The following is a 27,356-nucleotide window of genomic DNA, read 5'->3' on the forward strand; positions in this document are numbered from 1 at the left end:
TACTGTATATATATACCTGCTACTGTATTTTCCACTCCATGCATCTGATGAAGTGGGTTCTAGCCCATGAAAGCTTATGCCCAAATAAATTTGGTAGTCTCTAAGGTGCCACAAGGACTCCTCATTGTTTTTGTTGATACAGATTAACATGGCTACCACTCTGAAAATTGTATAGGTTAGCTTTCCCTCACTATTTCATCTTTGAATCTGTGTTTTTTTCTCTTAAATAAGCTTTTTATTTTCTTCCAAAGTAGATCTCTGGTTTTCAAACGGTGTGGACTGTGTGTGCCAAAGTAAGTGATATCGATGGGGCTGGTTTCATGCTTCCAGGTGTGACAAACCAGGGGGGAATGTTCCAAATGTCTGGTAATGAAGAATTACAATGAATTTGGGGTAGGTTTACCATACGTCGATCGGGGTGTTCCTGGACATTGCCTCTTTTTTTACCATTCACCCTCAGTCCCAGCAGATTTTCCAAACAACAGGCAATGTCCGGGGGTTTTGCAGAACAATCATTGCAGCTCAGAAAGAGCCCTGATTAGTCCGCTTCCCGACTGGTCCCTCCCTGCATCCACAGCTGATTGGTCCATTCCCCTGCAGCCACAGCTCCTGGATCCCGCCTATCCAGGCCCTGGCTCCTAGCCCTGGGGAGAGGGTCCCACAGGGAGGCACTGACTGATGGCTGGCACTGTGTCCTGGGCTTGAACCAGCCGCCCTTCCACCGGAAGAGACACAGCCCCCCACCTCCAGTGAGTACTCCCGCCACAGATACCTGCTTCAGTACCCCCCAAATACTCCTTCCAGTACACACATACCCCTCCAGCATCCCCAAGTACCCCCTAGTATACACCCCCCAGCACCTCCCAAATACCCCCTCCAGCACCTCCAACTGTATGTCCCCTCTAACTTCCCTGCCCCTCTGGCAGTGTCCTTTTTTTGTGAACCTGAAATATAGTAACCCTAATTTGGGGAGACTCAGGACTGAAAGTCCTCTTGGTGTCTCCCTGCAGAGGGTAACAAGACTGGTGAGAGCCTGAGTGTGCTTATGGGCTGGCTACTGGTGTCAAGAAATTGAACCACAAGTGCACAGCATGAAGACCCCCAAAGTTACAGGGCATGCAATAAGAGAACCCCTTACCAGTCCGGGTAGTCCCCAAAATGTGTCAAGAGGGGCTTAGCACATACACCTGTCATTGGCATCTCTGATTGGCTAGTTTAGGTGTCTCCCTGTCTAACTTTTGTGGATAGCATTCTACAGCACCTATCTCTCCATTTCATCTTATAGGGAGCCTAGGCATCTAACTCAGGCTTCGTGGATTGTGGTTTTGTTCCTGTGATTTTCTATGTGCCTAAAAGTTAAGCACCACAATGCTCAGTGATGCATTATCTGAATCCCTTTATAGATCTGGGCCTATGTCCTTTAAGATTTTAGAATTAGTAGATCTCATCTTCTAATTTTTATTCATAGATTGGAAGAGGAAAATAAGCTTTCCTATTTTTTTCAGCTCCAAATTAGTTTCTTAACTTTGAATGAACTAGTCACTCAAGTGAATAAATTGAAATGAAAAAAAATTCTCTGCATCTGCAGAAGAGGCCATTGCTATCAAAAGTTGGTTTAGTACTTCAGTAGACTCTGGTTCCAGGTACTTAGCCCGTGACTTCCATCATTCAGGGGTTTGACTTTCTTTAAAATTTCAGGAGCAAATAATTCCTACTTCATATTATGTTTTTATTTAATTTAGATTATGTCAATAGATTATAATAAGTTTATGCATTAACATAGGTTGTCAATTATATATTTAATTTTAAATAGGCTTATTTTGGAAAAAAATAACCTGTATTCAATTTAAATTTTAAAAAAATCATTTTTTATTTAAAAAGTCCTCGATTTTTATCCACATTGGTAACAAATGGGTTTGGGAGAGTTTTTCACTTTATTATTGTAGCTGCATGTGAATCCAGTCATCATCATCAGCTATGAAAGTTTCAAGTCTAAAGTTGAATTTCTAGGCTGTTAGCACTAGGTGGCTTTGTCCCTCTTTCTTAAAGTAACATGTTCCAAGGGCCTTGATGCTGCAAATAGTGATGCACGTGACGTGCTTTATACAGGTGAATAGTCCCAAGGACTGAAACTTGTCACCACTGACTTCAGTCGCCCTATCTGGTGAGAGACCAATGTACCTACAGACCCCAAGAGATGCACCACCTGTACTGTCCGCAACAGTGAATTCCAATGAAATGATGTGATATTTACAAGACAGCGGGGGCCGGGGGGAGGGGGGGGGCGGAACCAACCCAGCCCCTTAGGACAAGTCTGTCACTGCTGAAAGTAAGGGGAGGGGCTCAACATGTCTGCTACCGGCTGAACAGACATGGATAATGACGCTTCCCCACGGGCTTCTGGATGGCAGAAGTCTCCCCCTCTGAATTTCTGCTCTTTCATCCCAAACGTTTTGCGAGCGAGCAGCGCCAGCAAGGGCCGCGCGTACTATGCTTCCCCGCCCCACTGGCCAAATGCGACCTTCACATCTCCCTGCCGTGCCAGTCCCCACAGCGTTCAGCGCGCAGTACTGAGCCTCCCCGCTAGGGGGCAATAGAGACTAGCTCCATCGCCGGGATTCCCGCGAGTCACGCAGGATATGCGCTCGTCACGTGTCACGTGGCGCTCAGGGCTCCAATAGCCTGGTAGGTCTCTGGTCACGTGTTACTTCGCGGCCCCTCTGTGGTGGAAGCGTGTCTCGCCGCTGCCGGACCCTTACATGGGTGCGTAGAGGCCGGTTCTAGTGGCGGAGAACGCTTGGCGCGTGTTCTGTTATGCGACCTATCAGAGTCTGAACGGTCGCGATGCTTGCCGGGAGTTATGGTCTGTGCTCGAGCGCGGCGGTTGCCGGAAGTTGTAGTCTCCCGAGGCGGTGGGCCCTGAGGCTGGCTGCGGCGGCGCAGCGATGCCTCGCGGCCCGGCTGTGCGTGACGCACATTGGAAGAGGGGCTGTCTGCAGGGTAGTGACGGCTGGGCTCCAGAGCCCGCTGAGGCGGCGCTGCCGTCATGATCAGTCAGTGCCCTAGGTTGTGCGCGTGATTCCTCACTCCTCCGCCCGGTCCAGACTCTGTCCGCTCTGTCAGCTGCGGGGCTCGCGCCAGGCGCGAACACCAACGGCTGTTGAATGTGGGGCTCGTGAGCCCCGTCGCGGCTGCGAACCGTGGGCCGAGCCCGGCTGGGGAACTGACGGAGCGGGCTCTCCCTGGGTGCTTCCGCTTCGCGCGAGGCCCCAGTTGTACCGGCACCGTTGTGTCCCCTCCGCCGGCCAGACCCAGAGAGCTCCCGCCCGCGCTTAGCCCTTGAGCCTGCTGCTCGCACCGAGCATGGGGGCCCGGGCGATGGCGCTCCCTGTTCTCTGCTCAGGCGGTGGGAGCCGGGGTGGGGTTGGGGCCATGCTCCCCTCGGCTTGGCAGGGCTGCGCGGCAGGAGATGCTGGATGGAAACTTGAGGGCGCGGGCCTGCCCCGAGGAGCGGCCAGAAATCTAGAGCGCCCACAGCGGCTGGTGGAGGGGGAAGCTGGCTCGGCCACTCCTCTTTCCGTAGCACTTCAGTGGCTGGGGGTTAACTGGTAGCTGAGTGTTTTGAGGAGAGAGCTGCTGCTCCTGGCGGGGGCTAGGAAGCGCTCCAGTCAGGCACAGAGAGGATGAGGAGGAAGGATACCAGAGGAAGGCTGGAGTGGAGTTTTCATTAGGTTTCTGTCATGCGACGTGGAATCCCCCCTCTCTGCTGCTCCCAGTGGGCAAGGAGCCTGCCTCCTCCCATCTGTCAGAGCCAGAATATCCACTTCCAGCCAGTTCTTCCCATGCTCACCACCAGCTCCCAGCTGAGAGTCGCCATTAGTGGGCTGAAAAAAGGGTCTAATTATAGTTTGCCCTTGGCAAGAAGCCCTTGGCTCTCTCCCTCAGTGCTAGAAACCCTTCCTCGGCCACAGTGCTTCTTAACAGACTTATACTCAGATTCAAATGGTCAGTCTCAAGGGCTTTCTCTGGAGGACCTGCCGTTTGTTGGGACAGTTTTGGTCCTGCAGTTAATTGTAAGCACATATGCTAGTATTTACATATCAGCCTGATTGTGCCTCAAAGTGACATTTAATGTTTAAATGTTCGCACTTGTCCCAACTATTAAATGTGGGTGCCAAAACATGCCAGCAAAGTCAGAGGCTGAGCCGAAGCCTTTTTAAGTCTGAGTCAAACTTGGGTGCATGCCTACATTTAGGCAACCAAATACATGTGGCCTGATTGTCAGAGGTGTTGAGCAGCTAAAACGCCCATCAATCTTGGTGGGAGTTTTGGGTGCTGATCATCATGCAGAATCAGGTCACTTATATTTAGGCACCTTCGTGAGGATGAGAGTGCCTAATTGTAGGCACTGTATTTGAAAATTTTGGCCTCTGTGACTTGCTTAAGGTTACATACTGAATCAGTGATATTAGAGATCAGGAGTTTACAGTTCACAGTCTTCAGAATATTTTGTACTATGCTTATTTACAAAGCAAGCTGTGAAAGAAGTGAGTAATTCTCAGGATAATATATTCCTGTGACTAATAATTACGATAAAATCTTAGCTAGAAATAGAAACATGGCATGAGCTGAAACAGAAATGGATGGGGCTGCCTGAAGGAGCCGTACTGCTATTTGATTTATGCATAATCAGCTTTTAAGTAGCCTGGAAAGTACCATGGTGTTTACACCAGCCTGCAGGGGCTGTGACATGCATATTTGGTTTAGAATTATTTGTTTGCCATGCGTGAATTAACATAGGAATGTTATAAAAAACCTTCTAAATGCTGTTTTAAATGAGTGTGACTCCACGATGCCTTCTGGAGAAAGCAGCTATGAGATAATTATAAGGAGTAAAGAAGCAAACAACTCTCATCTTCTGTTATCAGCCCAGCCACAGCCTTCCTCTTTTCAGTTCTTGCAAAGTTCACTTCAGCCATGCTGTGTCCCACACAAAGCCTGCCTTTTTTTGCTGTTCAGACCGGTTCCACTGTCTTTGAGAAAGCCTTTTTCAGTAAAGAAGCACTTATCAGAGCTGATACATAGAGGAGGCCTGGATGTGATGGAGCTATAGAGGGAATTGGTGCTGCTCTCATTACTTTGCAACTTCATTTCTTCATCCATTCTTCATCTCTGTCATGCTCTAGTATGGATCTAAGGTACTGATGTGACTTGATGTGTTGCTGAGGAGCTACATTGCTTTTATCCCATTTAGAGCTTGATTCTGTCCCACTTTGGTTACTCCCCTCTACCCTCCCTTGTGCCCATTCTTCTCTGTACATACAAAGACTTTTTTTTAACTTTGTTTTTCTTTTGCATGTAAACTTTAACCCTTTTATTTTTTTAAATCCGTGTATATCCCCAACCTGGACATGATCTAAAAAGTAGTTTTAGCACATTTGTTTTTGTTTATATGGAGTTTTTTTGGAGATTGGCATAAATGAATGAAAAGAGGTTTAGAATCTAAGTCTCATTTTGCCCCAACTGCAGTGTTGCTGTTACCCAAGCCCTCAGTCTAGTAATGAACTTTAATAGGTACCATGACATTTGTTCTTTTATCTAACAGACTGGCAATACGTTGTTATGAAGCAGGGATGTTTTATTAATATAATACAGATATATTTTCACCAAAACTTTTGCTTATGATATTTTGGTTAAATATCTTTATGAATGACTTGGTATCCAAAGTGTCCTTGTTTAGAAACCCTAAACTTTAATTGTTTTATAAAGTGGCTTTTTACTATTTTTAACTAAAGGACATGGATTTGCACAGCTCAGTTGAAACACCTGATAAAGTAAAGGCTGATGCTCCTGTATATGCTGGTAAGGAAGAAGACATAAAACAGTCCAAAAGAATAACAGCTAGCGTCCATGACAGAGAAGTTGTCGTTTTCTACCATGAAGGGAAATTTTATGCCATGGACCGTTACTGTTACCGTAAGATTGTTTGCACTCATCATCTTGGTGTTTATGTAACAATTTTAAAGTAAGCTAGTGTGAGTGTTGACTCTAATTCCATATTCCACTATGTTTCAGATGCAGGAGGTCCTTTACATCTTGGAGAGATAGAGGTATGTAACATTCTAAAATAACACACACAATTATTCAGAATCTTTTTACATTTTAATACCAATTTTATATTCTCTCACTTTGGGCTAAATAATGTTCTTAGTAACACTGCAGTAATTCTACTGGAATCAGTGGGGTTACTTTGGATTTACACTGGTATAGCTGAAAGCAAAATTTGGCCCTCTCTCTCTATAATGGACCACTATCTTTAACAGTCCTTAATTTTTCAATGTCCACAATGCTCTCAACTCCCTGCTGGCTTGAGGGACAGGAGGCCAAGTTCAGGTACTTTTGAGACAAATAGTTTAATAATCATTTATTATTAGGCACTTACTAGAGGCACTTACTTTATAAAACACTGACAGCATGCTTTGTGTTTGCACATCATAGAGAGATGTGGTGTATGTCAAAATGTGAGTAAGTAAAAGCATCTCCAGTCACACTGTTGAAAATAAAAAATGGCTATTATCTTTATTATCTGGAGTCTGAAAGAATCCCTGTCATCTATACACACACATCCCATTATGATAAAGTATTGCTAGTTAGGGGCATTATGGGTTTTCCTCTGAATCTTCTGACAGTGGTCACTGTTGCAAACAGGCTATGCTAGCTGGATCAGTAATCTGATTTGGTATTCCAGTTGCTAATTTTAAAAACAGAACCTGGTGTTCCTGCCATGGCAGTACAGGGCATTAAAATTAGTCCACAAAGCTGTGTGTTGGTCTAGAGATATTTCATAGAGAAGAGTAAGATTTGTGGGTTGTCCTAATTTTTTTCCCCAGGATATCAATGGACAGCCCTGCATTATTTGCCCTTGGCATAAGTATAAAATTACTTTGGCAACAGGAGAAGGATTATATCAAGCAGTAAACCCTACAGAACCATCAGCAACACCAAAATGGCGATCAAAAGGAATAAAGCAAAGAACTCACAAGGTTACTGTAGACAATGGAAGTGTTTATGTGACTCCTTCCGATTTATCTATCAGCTGTGACTCTGATTACTATGCTGATAAGTACAAAAAGACTGGAAGTTCTGATATGAAAAAATAATGCACATCCTGAACTTCAAAATCAGTGGCCATAATGCAAAATATCAGCGTGTGTGTGTACAAGGCATCATCAGTATATCAGGATGATATGCAGATTTTTTCTAGATGTTAATATAATGAAATACCAGTGTTAATCTTATTGCTATTAAAGCATTAAGTAATGTAGAAATGAGTAAGATCATAAACAAAAGTTCAAGACCCTCTTTAGAATGAGTTAGCATTGTGCCAGTGCAGTTTTATATTTGTCTTTAATAAAATACAAGTTTAATGTGTGTACATTAGACTAGTTTGTAATATTTGAAGTGTTAAATCTTCCATTGCTATAGTTTAAATCTTTTAACCTTTAGGAGGAGGATTATTATACTATTGCATTTAATTAGTTTATAAAAACATCTTGAAATGTTGTGGTAAATATCCGTTGAAGGATACAATTTTTTGTATACATTAAATAGTTTAGAACTATATTAATTTCAATGTAATTGGGAGATTTTTAAAAAAAATATTATATTTGCAGGTCAGGAGAAAAACCTATTATTTTATCTTCTTAACACATAGGACCAGAGTTTCATAAAGTGATGTACAAAGCATTTGTGTGTTGTAATGTGCTTTTGCATGGTTACTTTTGTGTGTGCAATTACCCCAGTTCTGTTCTAAATAAGTACTTATGTCTCCTTCATCATGGTAGTGCCTGAGCACATTCCAATAATCAGTTAACCAACATGACACATGTGAGTTCTCTGTCATCCTTTCCTCTGGAGGAAAATTGGATGTGTAGTGTAGAATTTTGGTTTTGGACTATTTTAAAAATGTAAACACTTATCAGAGGGTGTCGTAAATGTAAAGGGAAGGGTAACCACCTTTCTGTATACAGTGCCATAAAATCCCTCCTGGCCAGAGGCAAAACCCTTTCACCTGTAAAGGGTTAAGAAGCTAAGGTAACCTCGCTGGCACCTGACCCAAAATGACCAATGACGGGACAAGATACTTTCAAATCTGGAGAGGGTGGAACAAAGGGTTCTGTCTGTGTGATGCTTTTGCCAGGAACAGATCAGAAATGCAAGCCTTCCAACTCCTGTTAAATTAAATTAGTAAGTAATCTAGCTAGAAAATGTGTTAAATTTTCTTTTGTTTAATGGCTGGTAAAATAAGCTGCGCTGGAGGGAATGTACATTCCTGCCTTTGTGTCTTTTTATAACTTAAGGTTTTGCCTAGAGGGATTCTCTGTATTTTGAATCTGATTACCCTGTAAGGTATTTACTATCCTGATTTTACAAAGGTGATTCTTTTACGTTTTCTTTAATTAAAATTCTTCTTTTAAGAACCTGATGGATTTTTCATTGTTCTTAGATCCAAGGGTTTGGGTCTGTGTTCACCTGTGCCAATTGGTGAGGATTATTATCAAGCCTTCCCCAGGAAAGGGGGTGTAGGGCTTGCGGGGATATTTTGTGGGAAGACGTCTCCAGGTGGTCTCTTTCCCTGTTCTTTGTTTAAAACGCTTGGTGGTGGCAGCATACTGTTCAAGGACAAGGCAAAGTTTGTACCTTGGGGAAGTTTTTAACCTAAGCTGGTAAGAATAAGCTTAGGGGGTCTTTCATGCAGGTCCTCACATCTGTACCCTAGAGTTCAGAGTGGGGAAGGAACCTTGACAGAAGGTATCTTGGATAAGGCAGTTCAAAGAAGCGTGTATCTAGAACTTGGAGCAGAAAGTGGCAAAGTTTGTGATAGAGGCACTGGGGCAGTTCATTCCACAGTCTCAGACTAGTCCCCGAGAAACCTGTGCCTCTTGGACAGATGAGCTTTGCTCATATGGTAGAAAGCCCCATTGTGCTTGAGGATCAGAGTTGTCAAGCACAGTACTTATCCCAGAACTTTAGGAGATCTTTCAGATACTATGGGATCAGGCCATTCAAGACCTTGAACTTGATTCAATATTCTGGGTGAAGTCAATGTAGAGAGTGGAGCACAAGGCTGATGTGCTTATAGTAGCCAATGTTGTTGAGATGTGCTGCAACATTTGGTACTAGTGGAGTTTCCTAAGCATTGAAGGCTTCAGGTCCAGGTATATTGCATTATGGTGGTCCAGATAGGAGCTGGCAAAGGTGTGAATAACTGAGGGCAGGTCATTGTCTGTCTGCCAGGATGATATGGAATCTCATAGGCAACTGGAGCTGGTAGAAAGCATAACTCATGTTTTGTGTTATGCAAAAGCTTAGCATCATTGAGGAATCCAGGAACATTCATAAACTACAGAGTGACTTCATCAATTAGGAACATATACCTTCAGTCAGAGGAAGGTATTTGCCTCATTCCTGTAAATTCTTCATAGTGCTTTTCTTTGCCCACCAACATATTCTTTTTCTTGCTCAGCGTCTGCTTCAACCAACTATTCCTCATCCAGGTGCTGATCTAATCAGAGAACTGGGCCATCTTTGTTTTAAGTGGTATAGTTGAATCTGTTGAAGGATGGTGTGACACTACACCCCATATTTTTCATAAGCTATTGTTATAATATTATAGAATTTTTGCAAGATAAGGCATGTGAAATATTGTTGGAAAAGTTACAATTATTGAATCTGATTATCCTATTTGTATGCATGTATCATTTTTGTATCTAAAGTTAGGAATATTGACTCCATTGAATACATCTGTACTACAAAAGTGTTTGCCCTTGGGGAATGCCCACCAGACAGAATGCAACCAGTCTGGCTGGCTAGCTGGGGACCAGTCAGTGGACCATTAGGGAGAACAATAGGTCTTTGAAGATACTAATCTCCCACCTTCCTCAGAAGCTTTCCTGGGATGCTACAAACAACCTCTGACTCATGGCTGCTTTGACACTGCAGGGTCACGTGATTGTCACCTGGTACTAGACTCAATGGTAGAATACCAGTATTTTTCCACGGAGGGTGGTGGTGGGAACCACACTGGAAAACAAAGGATTCCTGCCATATGTAAAATCTATTTAAGGCTGGGGAGGATTAATCAGCATTCATTCTTCATTGAATCCCCACCCACGATGAGTGCAGGAAAAGACAAAGGTGGGTGGGGAGAAGGACTGAGCCCAGGCTGGAAAGATGTGTGGCCTGTGAGAGTAATGCCTGGAGTTTCAAGCTGCAAGCAAGAGCAGCTTGCCTTCAAGAACCTCTGCAATCTGCCCAAAACAATATTTAGGGTGAGAAACTACTACTTGTAACCAGTTTCTTTTTTTTGGTATCTTAAGCTTATATTGTGTTTTTTGTTTTATTTGCTTGGTAATCTGCTTTGATCTGTTTGCGATCCCTTAGGTTTTAAGTGATATCTTTTGTAGTTAATAAACTTTTTGTTTTCTCTGAAACCAGTTTGTGGAACTTATAACTGGGAGCTGGGGGGGGGGAAAGCTGTGCACATCTTCCTCCATATTGAGGAAGGGGAGTGAATTTCATGAGCTTATGCTACTGTACAGTTCTCTGTACAGTGCAAGACAGTATAATTTTGGGTTTACACTCCAGGGGGGATGTGCACTTGAGTGCTGGGCATTTCTTTAGTGAAGCCTTCCCATGCAGAGCTGATTTCAGTGTCTCCCGTCTTTCTGAAGCTGGGTGTGTCCCTACCTGGGTGTATGCTGAAGGAGGCTTGAGGGCCTGGCTCAGCAGGACAGTGTAAGGGGAAACAGGTGGGTACCTCTGTTCATCAGTGGGGGGTAACCCATCAGATGGGTAGATCTGTTTATACATGTCAAGGTTCCTCCCCCACTCTGAACTCTAGGGTACAGATGTGGGGACCTGCATGAAAAACCTCCTAAGCTTATCTTTACCAGCTTAGGTCAAAACTTCCCCAAGGTACAAAATATTCCACCCTTTTGTCCTTGGATTGGCCGCTACCACCACCAAACAAATACTGGTTACTGGGGAAGAGCTGTTTGGACACGTCTTTCCCCCCAAAATACTTCCCAAAACCTTGCACCCCACTTCCTGGACAAGGTTTGGTAAAAAGCCTCACCAATTTGCCTAGGTGACTACAGACCCAGACCCTTGGATCTGAGAACAATGAAAAAGCATTCAGGTTTCTTACAAAAAGACTTTTAATAGAAATAGAAGTAAATAGAAATAAAAAAAAAATCCCCCCTGTAAAGTCAGGATGGTAGATACCTTACAGGGTAATTAGATTCAAAACACAGAGAACCCCTCTAGGCAAAAACCTTAAGTTACAAAAAAGATACACAGAAATAGTTATTCTATTCAGCACAATTCTTTTCTCAGCCATTTAAAGAAATCATAATCTAACACGTACCTAGTTAGATTACTTACTAAAAGTTCTAAGGCTTCATTCCTGGTCTATCCCCGGCAAAGACAAAATATAGACAGACACACATACCCTTTGTTTCTCTCCCTCCTCCCAGCTTTTGAAAGTATCTTGTCTCCTCATTGGTCATTTTGGTCAGGTGCCAGCGAGGTTACCTTTAGCTTCTTAACCCTTTACAGGTGAGAGGAGATTTCCTCTGGCCAGGAGGGATTTTAAAGGGGTTTACCCTTCCCTTTATATTTATGACAATACAAAAGTAGAGCTGTACGTGTACATCGTGTATTTGCATGGACTAAGGAGTAATGGGGTGTGTTTAAATGCTAGATTAAGGCGAAAAAAAGAGTACTTGTGGCACCTTAGAGACTAACCAATTTATTTGAGCATAAGCTTTCGTGAGCTACAGCTCACTTCATCGGATGCATACTGTGGAAACTGCAGAAGACATTATATACACAGAGACCATGAAACAATACCTCCTCCCACCCCACTCTCCTGCTGGTAATAGCTTATCTAAGGTGATCATCAAGTTGGGCCATTTCCAGCACAAATCCAGGTTTTCTCACCCTCCCCCCCCCCCCCCAAACTCACTCTCCTGCTGGTAATAGCCTATCCAAAGTGACCACTCTCCTTACGTGCATGAAAATCAAGGTGGGCCATTTCCAGCACAAATCCAGGTTCTCTCACCCCCCTCCAAAAACCACACACACAAACTCACTCTCCTGCTGGTAATAACTCATCCAAACTGACCACTCTCCCCACAATGTGCATGACAATCAAGGTGGGCCATTTCCAGCATAAATCCAAGTTTAACCAGAACGTCTGGGGGGGGGGGGGGTGTAGGAAAAAACAAGGGGAAATAGGCTACCTTGCATAATGACTTAGCCACTCCCAGTCTCTATTTAAGCCTAAATTAATAGTATCCAATTTGCAAATGAATTCCAATTCAGCAGTTTCTCGCTGGAGTCTGGATTTGAAGTTTTTTTTGTTGTAAGATAGCAAACTTCATGTCTGTGATTGCGTGACCAGAGAGATTGAAGTGTTCTCCGACTGGTTTATGAATGTTATAATTCTTGACATCTGATTTGTGTCCATTTATTCTTTTACGTAGAGACTGTCCAGTTTGACCAATGTACATGGCAGAGGGGCATTGCTGGCACATGATGGCATATATCACATTGGTGGATGTGCAGGTGAACGAGCCTCTGATAGTGTGGCTGATGGTATTAGGCCCTGTGATAGTGTCCCCTGAATAGATATGTGGGCACAGTTGGCAACGGGCTTTGTTGCAAGGATAGGTTCCTGGGTTAGTGGTTCTGTTGTGTGGTTGCTGGTGAGTATTTGCTTCAGGTTGGGGGGCTGTCTACAGGCAAGGACTGGGCTGTCTCCCAAGATTTGTGAGAGTGTTGGGTCATCCTTCAGGATAGGTTGTAGATCCTTAATAATGCGTTGGAGGGGTTTTAGTTGGGGGCTGAAGGTGACGGCTAGTGGCGTTCTGTTATTTTCTTTTTAGGCCTGTCCTGTAGTAGGTGACTTCTGGGTACTCTTCTGGCTCTATCAATCTGTTTCTTCACTTCCGCAGGTGGGTATTGTAGTTGTAAGAATGCTTGATAGAGATCTTGTAGGTGTTTGTCTCTGCCTGAGGGGTTGGAGCAAATGCAGTTGTATCGCAGAGCTTGGCTGTAGACGATGGATCGTGTGATGTGGTCAGGGTGAAAGCTGGAGGCATGTAGGTAGGAATAGCGGTCAGTAGGTTTCCGGTATAGGGTGGGGTTTATGTGACCATTGTTTATTAGCACTGTAGTGTCCAGGAAGTGGATCTCTTGTGTGGACTGGACCAGGCTGAGGTTGATGGTGGGATGGAAATTGTTGAAATCATGGTGGAATTCCTCAAGGGCTTCTTTTCCATGGGTCCAGATGATGAAGATGTCATCAATATAGCGCAAGTAGAGTAGGGGCGTTAGGGGACGAGAGCTGAGGAAGCATTGTTCTAAATCAGCCATAAAAATGTTGGCATACTGTGGGGCCATGCGGGTACCCATAGCAGTGCCGCTGATCTGAGGGTATACATTGTCCCCAAATGTAAAATAGTTATGGGTAAGGACAAAGTCACAAAGTTCAGCCACCAGGTTAGCCGTGACATTATCGGGGATAGTGTTCTTGACGGCTTGTAGTCCATCTTTGTGTGGAATGTTGGTGTAGAGGGCTTCTACATCCATAGTGGCCAGGATGGTGTTATCAGGAAGATCACCGATGGATTAAGGTGGTGCTTGTGGACCTTGGGCCTCACTTCATTAAAATCTGGCTTCTGAAGTTGTAAAGAGATTTAAAAATGAAGCATATGAGTGTGTGGCCTCTCAACAACAATGGGACACAGAGGAGAGTATTCTGTTAATGCTTTGGGTAAAACACAAAGATGATCTCTTTTCATAGTTCTGACATGATTGGATATGGTTATTTTTAAACTTCATAACATTTTGTGAAGTCAAACATCCTAGTCCAGTGAATCAAGACAGGAGATGAGAAAAGTCTGGGTAAAGGGAAAAATCAGAGAGAAACAACCTTGGCGGGCTGAACCGCAGTAAAGGAAACAAAGTATACATTAATCCAATATAGTCAGTGACCATCTGCTAGAAAAATGCAATTAGACATGGGCCAGATTTGTGGAATTTGGTATAAAAGGAACCCACTAGACTCTACACTTAAAAACATGGGATTTTTTTAACTTGCATAATCAATGAAATTTAAACAGTTTGTGTCAGTGAGAAATTTACATCCTATAGAACATGGCACTAAAAACATTCATAGTAAGGCCCTCAGCCATACCTAGGTAGACTTTTTTTTCCTTTCACTAGTCAAGGTACTCTGAAGATATTAAGTTTTTGTATGAATTATTTTATTAACAAATAGAGAATGTAAATTCTGTGTATATTGTGTCTTTCTTTTCACATTTAATGCACTAACAAAAAGCTCACAAACCTGTTTGAGCTTCAGTTACCACTACTAAGTACTGTATCTTGATCCAGTGCAGAATGTAGGATGTGAATGCTGCTCTTAGTTGAATCAACAGGAAATTCAGAAAAGACTTGCTTCTCTGGAGAGGGCACAGCGTAACTTGCTAAATCTTCATATTTGGCGAATACATCTTTTTCTTCCTCATTCTTAGTGTTTTCTCTTGAGGCCTTTTCTTCTTCAACAATGTTTTTTATTTTCCCTAATACTGTGTTTATAGAGACTGCCTACATACAATAAAGATATATAGTTTAGTTGAAGAAAACCATAACTTGGAGTTGTATGTTACTGTCTGTATGACATTTGAAATGAACAACAAGAAGTACCCTTTATTTTGAAGTTTTTTAATACATACCAATATCTTAGTAATAAAGGACTCAGTGCTTCAAGGTGCTGACCACTTTGGCCACAGTCTAATACAGTTAAGCATATGAATAGTCCCAGCAAATTCAGTAAGACTATATATGTGCTTAAAATTATGCAGAGGCCTAAGTGCTGTTGGATCAGGGCTACTATGTTTAGCACTTCATAGGATCAAGCTTTTATACATCACCACAGCAGCCACACACTTTGTACAGTTGTAGCTAAGTGAATTTGCTCACAGGGTCAATGCCATTATGTCTATCAAATATTTAAACGAACAGTTACTACTATTACAAATTTCTCCTATAGAAAGTATTACTGTAAATACTTACAACAACTAAAACCCCTCCAGCACATCATCAAGGATCTACAACCTATCCTGGAGGACGATCCCTCACTCTCACAGACCTTGGGAGACAGGCCAATCCTTGCTTACAGTCAACCCCCCAACCTGAAGCAAATACTCACCAACAGCTACCCACCACACAACAGAAACACTAACCCAGGAACCAATCCCTGGAACAAACCCTGTTGCCAAGTCCGTCTGCATATCTATTCAAGGGACACCATCATAGGACCTAACCACATCAGCCACACCATCAGGGGATTGTTCACCTGCACGTCTACCAATGGGAAACATGCCATCACGTGCCAGCAATGCCCCTCTGCCATGTACATTGGCCAAACCGGACAGTCTCTACACAAAAGAATAAATGGTCACAAATCAGACATCAAGAATTGTAACCTTCAAAAACCAGTAGGAGAACATTTCAATCTTCTTGGACCCGCAATAACAGACTTAAAAGCGGCCATTCTTCTAGAAAAAAACCCTTCAAAAAGAGACTTCAACGAGAAACTGCAGAGCTGGAATTAATTTGCAAATTTGACACCAAATGAAGCCTGAATAAAGACTGGGAGTGGCTGGGTCACTACAAAAAGTAATTTTCCTTCTGTTGACACTCACACCTTCTTGTCCACTGTTGGGAATGGGCCATAGCCAGCCTGATTGAATTGGCCTCATTAGCACTGACCCCCTCACCCCTTGGTAAGGCAACTCCCATCTTTTCATGTGCTGTATATTTATACCTGCCTACAGTATTTTTCACTCCATGCATCTAACTGATTGCCATGTTTGAGTTGGGAAATGTGACCGAGGTCCTGGGGTTTTTTCACCTTCCTCTGCAGCATGAAACATGGGTCATTTGCTGATTTGAACTAGAGTAAATGATGGGTTCTGTGTAATTAAGTCTTTAAATGAACATTTGAGTAGCTTAGTAACTCAGAGGTTGTGACAGGAGTGGGTGAATGAGGAGGTTCTGTGGCCTGTCATGTGCAGGAGGTCAGACTAGATTATCATGATGGGTCTTTCTGGCCTTAAAGTCTATGAGACAGGTTAGAGGGGATGGCTCAGAGGGGCAAATAATCTTGAGTAAAGAATCAGCGAATCATTAGCCACAAATTCATGAGACAATTTAATGCAGCATTGAAAAATAATAGCGTCCCACTTATCTAGGGTAAGTAGTTGGGTTTTTGGGTTCTTTTAATTTTTTAAATAAGTGAGTAAATATCATTAGTTTCCATTATCAATCAATATAGCGGAAGACAGGGGAGTAGATTTTTATGCCTTGGTTTGGGACCAAGTTTGCAAGGCTGCCTAAACATGTACAAAGCACACTCAAATGCAACTTGAGTAAAAATAACCATTTCATTGCGCCTGTCATGCAGCTACCTGTATGAAAAGAGCAGAGAGAAAACTGAAATGCTTATTGTTGATGACAGGTTTCAGAGTAGCAGCCGTGTTAGTTCGCAAAAAGAAAAGGAGTACTTGTGGCACCTTAGAGACTAATAAATTTATTTGAGCATAAGCTGTAGCTCACGAAAGCTTATGCTCAAATTTGTTAGTCTCTAAGGTGCCACAAGTACTTCTTTTCTTATTGTTGATGACAGCATTTAAATCTTATTCTGATGGCTATATTACTATAGCATGAATATTAAGGAACTGAATTGATCAAAAAATGCCTGATTCTGTCCCCTTTACCCACTGAATAGTACCTGATGCTGCACATAGTCCTATTGGTTTCATATATGGAGTAAGGCACTACTCACTGTGGGTAAGGGTGGCAGAATCAGGTGCAAAACTAAGAAGCGTATACTTACCACATAAATTAGTGCTGCATAGGAAGCACACATTATGCTGGTGAGAGCAGTCTTTGCTGGATAGGAGATCACATCGAACAGGGAAAATGTTCTACCCTGAAAGAAAAATAATTTTTTAAAACAAATTTTTTTGCTGCCAAAATATCAATGCTGCTCAATAGGACAATGTTTTAATAGCAGTTCCCTATATCTATGTCCACTTCTGAAATGTCTATATTTACATTCATTTTGTCATCTGTGTGGGTCACTGGGACATACAGGAATCACAAGCATAAAGGGGTGGCATCCACTACAGCCCTTCTACCAGCCTGCCTATTCTTCTGACTCAGCAGGCCTTCTGTAGCTTATAGGAGAAAGTAGTGATGGAGGAGGAGAGTTAATGCTGCTGCAGAGCTGGCTAAAGTCTCTTTCCATGTGGAAGGAGGAGAACCGCCTATGCAGGGGCTTCTCCACTTGCAGATATTGGGTGCAATCGGGATCTGTTTGTATACAGTCCTTATTCAGGCAAAATGCCTACTGTTTTGGCCCAGCATGTTAACTGAATGAGGACAAACCAATGGTTTCAGGATTTGTGCCCGTATGAATTACTATGTAATAGAGGTGAAAGTATTCATAGGGGAAAAATGAGATAAAGATGGTAAAGATTCCAGTTTTGCACACAGTAACTTGAATGAGCTGTGGAACAGAACTTTTAATTGTAAGTAGTTTGAAAACCTGATATACATTGCAGGTAAAAAACGTCAGAATAGGTCCTAAATAATAAGCATTTGAACTAATGCTCCCATACCTGATTTTTATAGAGAGGCTGCTTTGGTATGTTTACATTTTTCAGAAGACGATGAGACATAGTATTTAACTCTGCAAAATGTTGAACAATTTGTGGCTGCAAGACTTTGGCAACAGATTTTGAAGATGTTGATATTCTGTTTAGCTCATTAATAACTCTTACTCCAGGAGATGAAGAGAATGCACTTGCCGCAACTGATCTGGATGCTTGTAGAATGGGAACAATTTCCTGAAAGGGAAGTGTTTGAGAAATAATATGGCATATGATTCTAAAATGAATTTCTTAGAATATCATGACTTTATGGAGAGTGAAAGGCTATTCCAAAGGTAATCCTTTGATACTGAGGCTATGCAGAGATACAAGCGATTTTATTAAAAGCTCAGTTATCATTCTTCATTTAACTCTACAACTAATGAACACGTATAATTACTTGAATTGTGGCAACATCCAAGACACTTTATAAACACATAGGAAGATATAATCCTGCCCCGTGTTCATATATAAAGTACCAGAATGTTTTACACTTTTAATGTCTTGGGAAACAACATGCATTTATATAGCACAGTTAGCATCTAGAAGAAAAATCTTTTGTAGCTCCTGTTTGGCCAGTGGACACAAGACTACCCTTCTCCTGTAATAGGTGTATGACCTTTGCAGTATTCCCACCCCTACAGTGGCTTAGCAAACAGGAAAGTGCAGCTATCATCTGAATTTGAGAAGTACTTTACTTCTGTGGATGTTGATGGTGTCAGCACCTCCCAGGAGGCTCTGTCATCTTGCAGAGCTCACCATATTTTCCATCAGACTCAGCATCAAAAGCAAACCTAAATATATAAATTTGGAGATGCAGGTGTTCTAGCTGAGAGAGTCTATCAGCTCAGAACATAAAGAGCCTAATAGAGGATGTATCCGATTAAACTGAGATTACACTTGATATGGGCCAAAAGATGGTTTATTGTTGGTGATTTACCTATTGATTTTAGTTACAACATTGCCACCTGGTAATACAATGATGGGCATATTCGAAATGCTTAAGATAGAGGCATATTCTACTTCAATATTTGTAAACATTTTAAAATATGTTCTTCTCATCTGCTCATCTCTGAATGCATTTTCCCTTGCCCCCTGCTCTGACAATGCCAGCCTTGCCTGAGTCCACTTCTCCCACAAACATCTTTCTTCCATGATGCCACTTATGCATGGAATGTCATTCCTGAGCTGAAAAATAAAGCCTCTACTCTCCCCTTCAAATCCCTCCTTTCCTCCTCTTCACCCACTTCTTCCAGGACACTTAGCTTGCCAGTTTTTAGTAATAGTACAAATTATCATAGAGTCTCAGACTTTAAGACCAGAAGGCATCATCATGATTTTTTAGTTGGACTTCCTGTGCTTTTCAGGCCACAGAAGCTCACCCTCCCACTTCTGTAATAGGCCCATAACCTCTGGCTGAGTTACTGACGTCCTCAAATATTGATTTAAAGATCAAGGGGGCCCAGTACTGATTGGAGCCTTTGGGCATTAGCATACTACAAGTAACAAAGCCTTACAAAAATCTTTCATCCTTGCTTCTCTTAGAAACCTGACCTTATATCCTACAGCCCAATGGGATTCAACCAAATGTTAAAGAAAACCCAATCAATTGATTAGTGTGAAATTTACCCTAATGTGGTGGTGATGGTGGGGGAAGCAGCACAAGGCCCTTAGCACTATTTCTGCCCCATGGTGATTGTACTCTGGTCAGAGAGATTGCGGAGGGTTCTCTGAACCCTCTCCTTCACACTCTATAGGGGAGCTCTGTGTCGGCTCTATAATGGACCACATGATCTGTAATTAGAGGGATACAATGATCCAAGTAGCTACAATGTAGCAGCAGTCATTCTTCCTGTCCATACACTGGCATAATAGCCTGGCCACAGGATGACGGTATGAGAAAGATCTAAGTATGAGCACTCCATAGCAGTCTTCCCTCCACAATTCTAACCACTCAGATTGTGCTCAGTGAGGGTGATGAATTTCAGTGACTGCACTAAATGGGAGAAATTGTATCTTACACATGTAGGGAACTAAGACGTGTTTCTGTGCACTCTGCAGTGACCTGTATTTTATCTGATATTGGTCAGAAGTGCAACTTCCATTAAAAAAAAAAAAATCATCAGTGGGAGTCCTGTAACTAAACCCTATGCAATGCTGCTTGAAAAAAAATGCAGGGTAGATTCTCAGATGTAAAGTGCCATAGTTGTTGAAATAAATGGAGCTATGACAATTTACACCAGATGAGGATCTGTCTTAAATGTTTTGTACCATTGGCTATTACTATTATTATATGTGATAAATATAAAAAAATAAAACTACATAAGGTTCTCAAAACATTTAGGAAGGAATGTGCATTGAAATGGAACACAGGATCTAATTCAAGAGGTGAATATAATTGCAACCATAATGTAATTAAATTTAACATAATGGGGGGGGGGGAGAGAATGCAAATAAACCCACTACAGTCGCATTTAATTTAAAAAAAGGGAACTGCACAAAAGTGAGGAGGCTAGTTAAATGGAAATTAAAAGGAACAGTCACAAGAGTGAAATGCTGGCAAACTGCATGGAGACTTTTTAAAAACATCATAACAGAGGCTCAAATGAAATGTATGCCCTAAATAATCATTTTAAAAACTGTAAGAGGACCGTGCTACCGTGACTAAACAGCAGAGTAAGAGAGGCTGTTAGAGCCCTCCCCCCCCCCCCCCAAAAAAAATTCCTTTAAAATTGGAAGTAAAATCCTAGTGAGGAAAATAGAAAGAAGCTTAAACTCTGTCAAGTGTAAAAGGCAGGGCAAAAAAAATTTGAAGAACTAGCTAAGGTCAAAAAAAACTAACTGCAATTTTTTTAAAGTATATCAGAAGCTGGAAGCCTGTCAAACAGTCAATGGGGCCCCAGGATGGCCGAGATGCTAAAGGAGCACTTAAGGAAGATGGGGCTGCTGCAGAGAAGCTAAATGAATTCTTTGTATCAGTCTTCACTGCAGAGGCTATGGGGGAGATCCCGACACCTGTGCTGATCTTCTTATGTGACAAATCTGAGGAACTGTCCCAGATTGAGGTGTCAGTAGAGGAGGTTTTGGAACAAATTGATAAACAGTAATAAGTCACTAGGACCAGGTGGTTGTCACCCAAGAGTTCTGAAGGAACTCAAATATGAAATTACAGAACTAACTAAGGTATGTAACCTGTCACTTAAATCACCTTCTGTATAAGATAACTGGAGGGTAGCTAATGTAACTTATATTTTTTTTAAAGGCTCCAAGTACAATCCTGGCACTTACAGACCAGTAAGCCTAACTTCAGTACCAGGCAAATTGATTGACACTGTAGTAAAGAACAAAATTATCAGACACATAGATAAACATGATATGTTAAGGAAGAGTCAACACAGCATTTTTAAAGGGAAATCATGCCTCACCAGTATATTAGAATGATCTGATAGCGTCAACAAGCATTTGGACAAGCATGATCCACTCGATATAGTGTGCTTGGACTTTCAGCAAGCCTTTGACAAGGTCCCTCAACAAAGGTTTCTGAGCAAACTAAGCAGTCATAGGATAAGAGGGAAGGTCCTCTCATAGATCAGTAACTGGTTGAAAGATAGGAAACAAATGGTAGGAATAAATGGCGAGTTTTCACAATGGAGGGAGGTAAATAGTGGGGTCCCCCAATCTGTACTGGTATCTGTGCTGTTCAACATATTCATAAGTGATCTGGAAAAAAAGGATGAACAGTAAGGTGGCAGATGATGCAAAATTACTCAAGATAGTTAGTTCAAAGCTGACTGCAAAGCATTACAAAAGGATCTCACGAATCTGGGTGACTGGGTGAGAAAATGGCAGATGAAATTCAGTGTTGATAAGTGCAAGGTAATGCACATTGGAAAACATAATCCCAACTATATGTACAAAATGATGGGGTCTAAATTAGCTGTTACCACTCAAGAAAGAGATCATTGTGGATAGTTCTCTGAAAACATCCACTCACTGTACAGCAAAAGTCAAAAAAGCTAAACAGAATATTAGGAGAGGAATAGATTAAAAAAAAAGACAAAAAAATAATATCATGCCACTATATAAATCCATGGTATGCCCACTTTGTGCAGTTTTGGTTGCCCATCTCAAAAAGAGATATTAGAATTGGAAAAAGTACAGAGAAGGGCAACAAAAACAATTGAGGGTATGGAACAACTTCCATCTGAGGCGAGGTTAAAAAGACTTGGACTGTTCATTTTAGAAAAGAGACAATGAAAAGAGATGATAGAGGTCTATAAAATCATGAATGGCATGGAGAAATGGAATAGGGAAGTGTTATTTAGCTCTTCATGTAACACAAAAACTAGGGGTCCCCAATGAAATTAATAGGCAGCAAGTTTAAAACAAACAAAAGGAAATCCTTCTTCACACAGTACATAGTGAACCTGTGGAACTCATTTCCATGGGATGTTGTGAAGTCCAAAAGTATAACAGGGTTCAAAAAAGAACTAGATATGTTCATGGAAGGCAGGTCTATCAATAGCTGTTCACCCAGATGGTCAGGGACTCAACCCCATGCTCTGGGTGTCCTTAAACCTCCAACTGCCAGAAACTGGGCCTGGACCACATGGGATGGATCACTTGATAAATTGCCCTGTGATGTTCATTCCCTCTGAAGCATCTGTCTCTGGCCACTGTCAGAAGACAGGACACTAGGCTAGTTGGACCATTAGTCTGACCCAATATGGCTGTTCTTATATGTATCACAATGCCCTTAGCACCTAATGACTAAATGTCACCATATCCATTATGTATGGTATATGCATCCACACACACTTTAGCTCATGTTGTCAAGGAAGAAGTGTAAATTACATTTTATCAGTGTCCACAAACAGGTTTAGTAGTGCTGTTCCCACCTGAGTCAGTGGCAATCTTTACTCAAGCTAAACTCCCCAAATGGGAGCTTTGCAGTAGTATAATTAGGTGGGAGGGGGCATTTGTGGCCACTCTTTCGGTCATATTAGTCCCCTAATAGAAAGTGGGGATTATTGATGCCAATGTCAATAAGAGGTGAAATAATAAATATCTTCTTGTTCATTTAAGGCTGATCCCAAGCCTATTAAAATAGCAAAACACCCACTGACATCAGCAGGAGCAGGATCAAGTCCTAAATGGCAATAGAAAAAGGCATTTGTTGCCTATCATATTTTAAGCTCTTTGGGTCACCACTTAGCACAGCAGGATCCCAATCCTAACTGAGGCCTTTGGGTACTACTGCAATACAAATTATAACATTCAATAGACATTGCTGTGTTATTCCTATTATTATTTTGTATTATTGTAGAACTTAGGAGCCCCAGTCATGGACCAGAATCCCATTGTGCTAGGTGCTGCACAAACACAGACCAAAAAGACAGACCCTGTTCCAAAGAGCTTACAATCCAAGTATAAGACAAGAGACAACAGATGGACACAGAGAGTTAGATGGGGAAGTGCAAGGAAACAATGAGATGATACTTGTCAGCATGATTGTCAGTGGTCTCTGCATGCCAGCAGCCTAACCGTTGTCAAGTTTTTTTTAATAGGTATAATGGAAAAGGAGAATTTTAAGGAGGATAATGAGTTAGTTTTGTGGATATTTATGGGGAGCATCTCCCAGGTGTGAGGGGCAGCATGGGAGAAAGTACAAAGGTGTTCATGTTATTAATGAGTGGGTGATGGAGGCTGGCCTCATGACCTGATCAGAAGTCGGAGCTGACATTTTGATCGTGAATGGATGATGGGTAGGATGGGTGGTGATACATTGTAAAGGGCCTTGAAAGTGAAAATAAGTTGTTTATATTTGATGCAATAGAGAAGATGGAGCTAGTGGTGCAATTCAAAGAGAGCGAGGTGATGTGGTCAAAGCAATGGGCAAGGAAATTGATCTTTGCATCAGCATTCTACATAGATACGAGCAGGGAGAGATTTACTTCATCGAGGCTAGTGAGAAGGATGTTGCAGTAATTGAGATGGGAGATGAAACCTTGGACAAGAGTTGTAGCTGTGTAAATGGACAGGAAATCTCAAGAGTTGTTGTATGGAAAGAAACAGCAAGATTTAGATATAGCCTGGATGTGAAGATGAAAAAACAGGTCTGAGTTTAAGATAACATAGTGGAAAAGATTAAGAACTCTGTTTCAGCCATGCTGAACTTGCACTGATATTGCGTTGTGGATTTTAGCCAATCAGAGAGGCAGGCCATGGTTTTAGTTTAGACAGAATGGGACAGGCTTGGAGTAGAGAGGTAGATCTGTGAGTCATCAGCATAGAAATGGTAGTTTAATTTGTATTTATGGATGAGATTTCAGAGATGAGTGTGGAGGGAGAAAAGAAAGGGATGAAAAACAGATCCCTGTGGAGCCCCTACAGAAAGTTGGAGAGGAAATGAGGAGGATCTTCCAAAGGACACACTAAAGAACAATTAGTTAGGAGGAGAATCAGGAAAGGACAGTCACAGAAGGACAAGATTTCAAGAGCATTAGTAAGTTTCAGTTAAGCGCAAAGGATAGAAGCTAGTTGGAGAGGGTCTAGGATGGAACTGGAAGGGAGGACTCTAGACAGCAAATGTAAACAGCATGTTCAATGAGCTTAGAGGTGAAAGGGAGGATGCGGCACTAACTGGAAAGGCATGTTGGATCAAGGATGGATTTTTTTTAAGATGGGAAAGACTAAAGCATGCTTGTATCGTGAGGGGAAAGAGTGTCAGGAATCACGACCTGCTGCAGAGCTAGTCTCCAGGCAGCCTCCTCAGTACATTTGGCCTACAACAGCTGTCTGATTGGCTACACCACCTGATTGGCTGGAGGGGGTAGAAGCAGCAGCTTGCTGGCTGCTCAACGTTCATGCCCACCACTGTGATTGCTCCTGTTACCTTATTCCTGTCCTGCCTCTGCCTTCAACCCCTCCTTGCCTGTTACCCTGCTTGCTTCAGTTCCTGACCTTGGTTTGATCTTTGGCCCTGGCTTCCCACTACTGACTCTGGCTCTGCCCCTAGTCCTTGGTTCCTGATTCCTGCTCTGACCACTAAGCTAGACTGCCCTCATCCCAGTCAACGGAGCCAGAGGCACACAAGAGGTCAAGAAGAGTAAGGGAAGGAATGAGAGCGGGTATGAGGGAAATCTGAGGGAAATCAGATGGGATGGGGTCACTGGGGCAAAAGGAAGGCTTAGAGGAGGAGAACAGATGAGAAACTCCTGTGTCTGTGACAGGGAGGAGGAAGCGAGAGTTGTAGAAAAAGAGGTGGAAGATCATATTGCATTTTGTCAATTTTCTCATGGAAGAAATTGGCAAGAACTTGTGCAGGGAGAAGTGGAGGCTGGAGGAGGAGAGGGTTTGAGGAGTGGTCAGAGGTGGTTGGGATTGTGGACATGAGATTCAATTAAATTGGTTAAGTGGAGTTGTTTAGCTAGGAAGATGCCAGAACTGAAGAAGAAAATGAATTTGCAGTGTTAGAAGTCAGCCTAGTCACGGCATTTTTGCCAAAGATGCTCCGCAGCCAGAGACCAGGAACACAGGAAGTAGATGTTGGGGTGTTTCAGGCAATAATTTATTACAGGCCTTCTTCTCCCAATTTTATTTCTACATGAGAGGGATTGGAATTGATGTCCTGCTTCACAGTCTGATTTGCCAGTGTCAGTGGAATTGGAAGTGTAGAAGGAGCTGAGGGTCTATCACAATAGAGAGTCTGAGCACCTCACAAGCCTTAATGGATTTTACCTTCAGAACATCTCTGTGAAATAGGGGAATTTTAATCTCCATTCCATAGATGAGGAATGGAGGACAGCAGGCTGCATCCACAAACATTTTGGGCATCTAACTGCCACTTGAGGCAGTTTTAAGATTCTCAAGTTAGGATTCTCACAACCTCCACTCAGCTGTCACCTGACCCACAAATTACCTAGGCATCTACATTTCTGCTGATAAATTCCCCTACATTTTTGCCAGTGGGTATGTATGGAGCCATCTAAATCCTGAGGCCATAAAGCAGCTCAGGCCATTCCCCTGCCTGTCTCACCTACAATGTCCAATTCAGAGACCACTTTCCAGATTGGGCCCAGCACAAAATGGAAGTGGAGAAGCCCCACCAGAGAAAGAGTGAGACATAACTCTACAGTCCAGAGATTAGAGCACCCACCTGGCAGACCCAGGTTCCAGTCCCTGCTCCAATAACTAATGACAAAATATCAACCTCAGCAGAGCATGTCTTATTAAATAATGATAGATAAAACACATTCATAATATTTTTAAACAAGAAGGGGAAAATCCTTTATCAGAACTTCTATGGCAATGAAATACAATAATTCAGTACCTTTACCTGGTTTGACTGTTGCAATCCAATTATCGTTGGAAATTCATCCTTAATCTCATCTATAATTTCCACAACTGCTCTCTGAATTAGGTAAGCTGAGGTAAAAAAGAAGCAATTAAAGATTCAATTAAAAACCTAATTAATTAAACAAAGTGGTGGTACCATGTACAAATAGGTAGGACAAGGAAGGTTTATGGGTTTAAATGGATCACAACCAGGATTATGTACCTTGTCCAGAAAATCTCTTTAACACCTGCCCACATATCCACCCAATTGGTTTGATGGGCATCTTGTGTCCTAGGGTGAGTTCCCCTGAGTCCTAAGTCCAGTTACCTCACAAGACTAACTCAGATGGACTCTCAGATCACAAATGAGCACACCATGCCCCCCCCCCCCCATGAACATCACCATATCCAGGCAGGGAGCCTTTATGACAGCACAGTGGATCTCTTAGGTACCCACTTAGCTTCTGATGCTCTGCAGATGTGTGGTGCCCAAGGTATGATCCTATCAGGAAAAAAATCATCCGTACTTTTCACAAGTTGCCATGTAAATGATCACATTTCTTCTAAGTTGTGCACAAGGATACACTGTTTTTACATCTTGCTCTTCTGGTATCCTAAATCCATGGGCTTGGGGCTAAACAAAATACGTCTCTGATTGCCTTTGTCTTCAGGTTCAAGGTAAACAAACAAAAGTCCCTTATTCCGTTCCTTAAGTTTTAAGCAACAAGAGAACTCATAGTTTTTGTCCTTTGCATTAGACTGTTTCTCTCAGTATAGCTATGAGCCTTTCCATCAGTCAGCCAGTGATTTATTATTCCTTTTCTTATTATATGCACCAGGTTGGCTCCTGGGAAACTAATAGGCTCCAGCTGCTTCTAGTTCCTTCTGCTCTTCTCTCTAAGACAAGGAAATACCCAAGTGTCAACATACTAATGTTGGCCACTACCAATGGAGCCCTCAAACGTGCCAAAAATATATGTTTAATTCACGTGATTCTTCATATGGCTCCATTGGTTGCCAACATAAAGAGACCAGAAACAAAACATTGCCACATTTCTGAACTAGGGGTATTTGTCAGCTGTCTTTAATTAGTATAGTTTATAAACCCCTGTGTTTAATACTGAGAGGTAATGTTCAGCAAGACCACAACAATAGTGATGCCTTTGGACCAGATGCCAGGATGGCTGGTGCCTTGCCACTATTAGTGAGGAGAGTAGTGTTCCTACTGGCCCC

The 27,356-nt window shown here is 42.3% G+C and overlaps 2 protein-coding genes across 2 annotated transcripts; one reads left to right on the forward strand and one right to left on the reverse strand.

Annotated features, from left to right (window-relative positions):
- Positions 1 to 3,168: 3,168 nt before the first annotated feature.
- Positions 3,169 to 7,352, forward strand: RFESD (Rieske Fe-S domain containing). The gene is made up of 4 exons (XM_074952874.1): positions 3,169 to 4,073; positions 5,796 to 5,976; positions 6,076 to 6,110; positions 6,891 to 7,352. The coding sequence occupies exons 1-4, from the start codon at positions 3,741 to 3,743 to the stop codon at positions 7,158 to 7,160; spliced, it is 819 nt and encodes a 272-aa protein (XP_074808975.1). The 5' UTR covers positions 3,169 to 3,740; the 3' UTR covers positions 7,161 to 7,352.
- Positions 7,353 to 14,427: 7,075 nt separating this feature from the next.
- On the reverse strand, positions 14,428 to 26,407 carry SPATA9 (spermatogenesis associated 9). Its single transcript, XM_074953780.1, has 5 exons — positions 26,347 to 26,407; positions 26,125 to 26,213; positions 17,757 to 17,984; positions 16,970 to 17,065; positions 14,428 to 14,676 (listed from the first exon to the last, which is right to left on the reverse strand). Exons 1-5 carry the CDS (start codon positions 26,405 to 26,407, stop codon positions 14,428 to 14,430), a joined length of 723 nt encoding a protein of 240 aa, XP_074809881.1.
- Positions 26,408 to 27,356: the final 949 nt, after the last annotated feature.

The sequence above is a fragment of the Natator depressus genome, chromosome 5 (assembly GCF_965152275.1).
Source record: "Natator depressus isolate rNatDep1 chromosome 5, rNatDep2.hap1, whole genome shotgun sequence".
Lineage (NCBI taxonomy): Eukaryota > Metazoa > Chordata > Testudines > Cheloniidae > Natator > Natator depressus.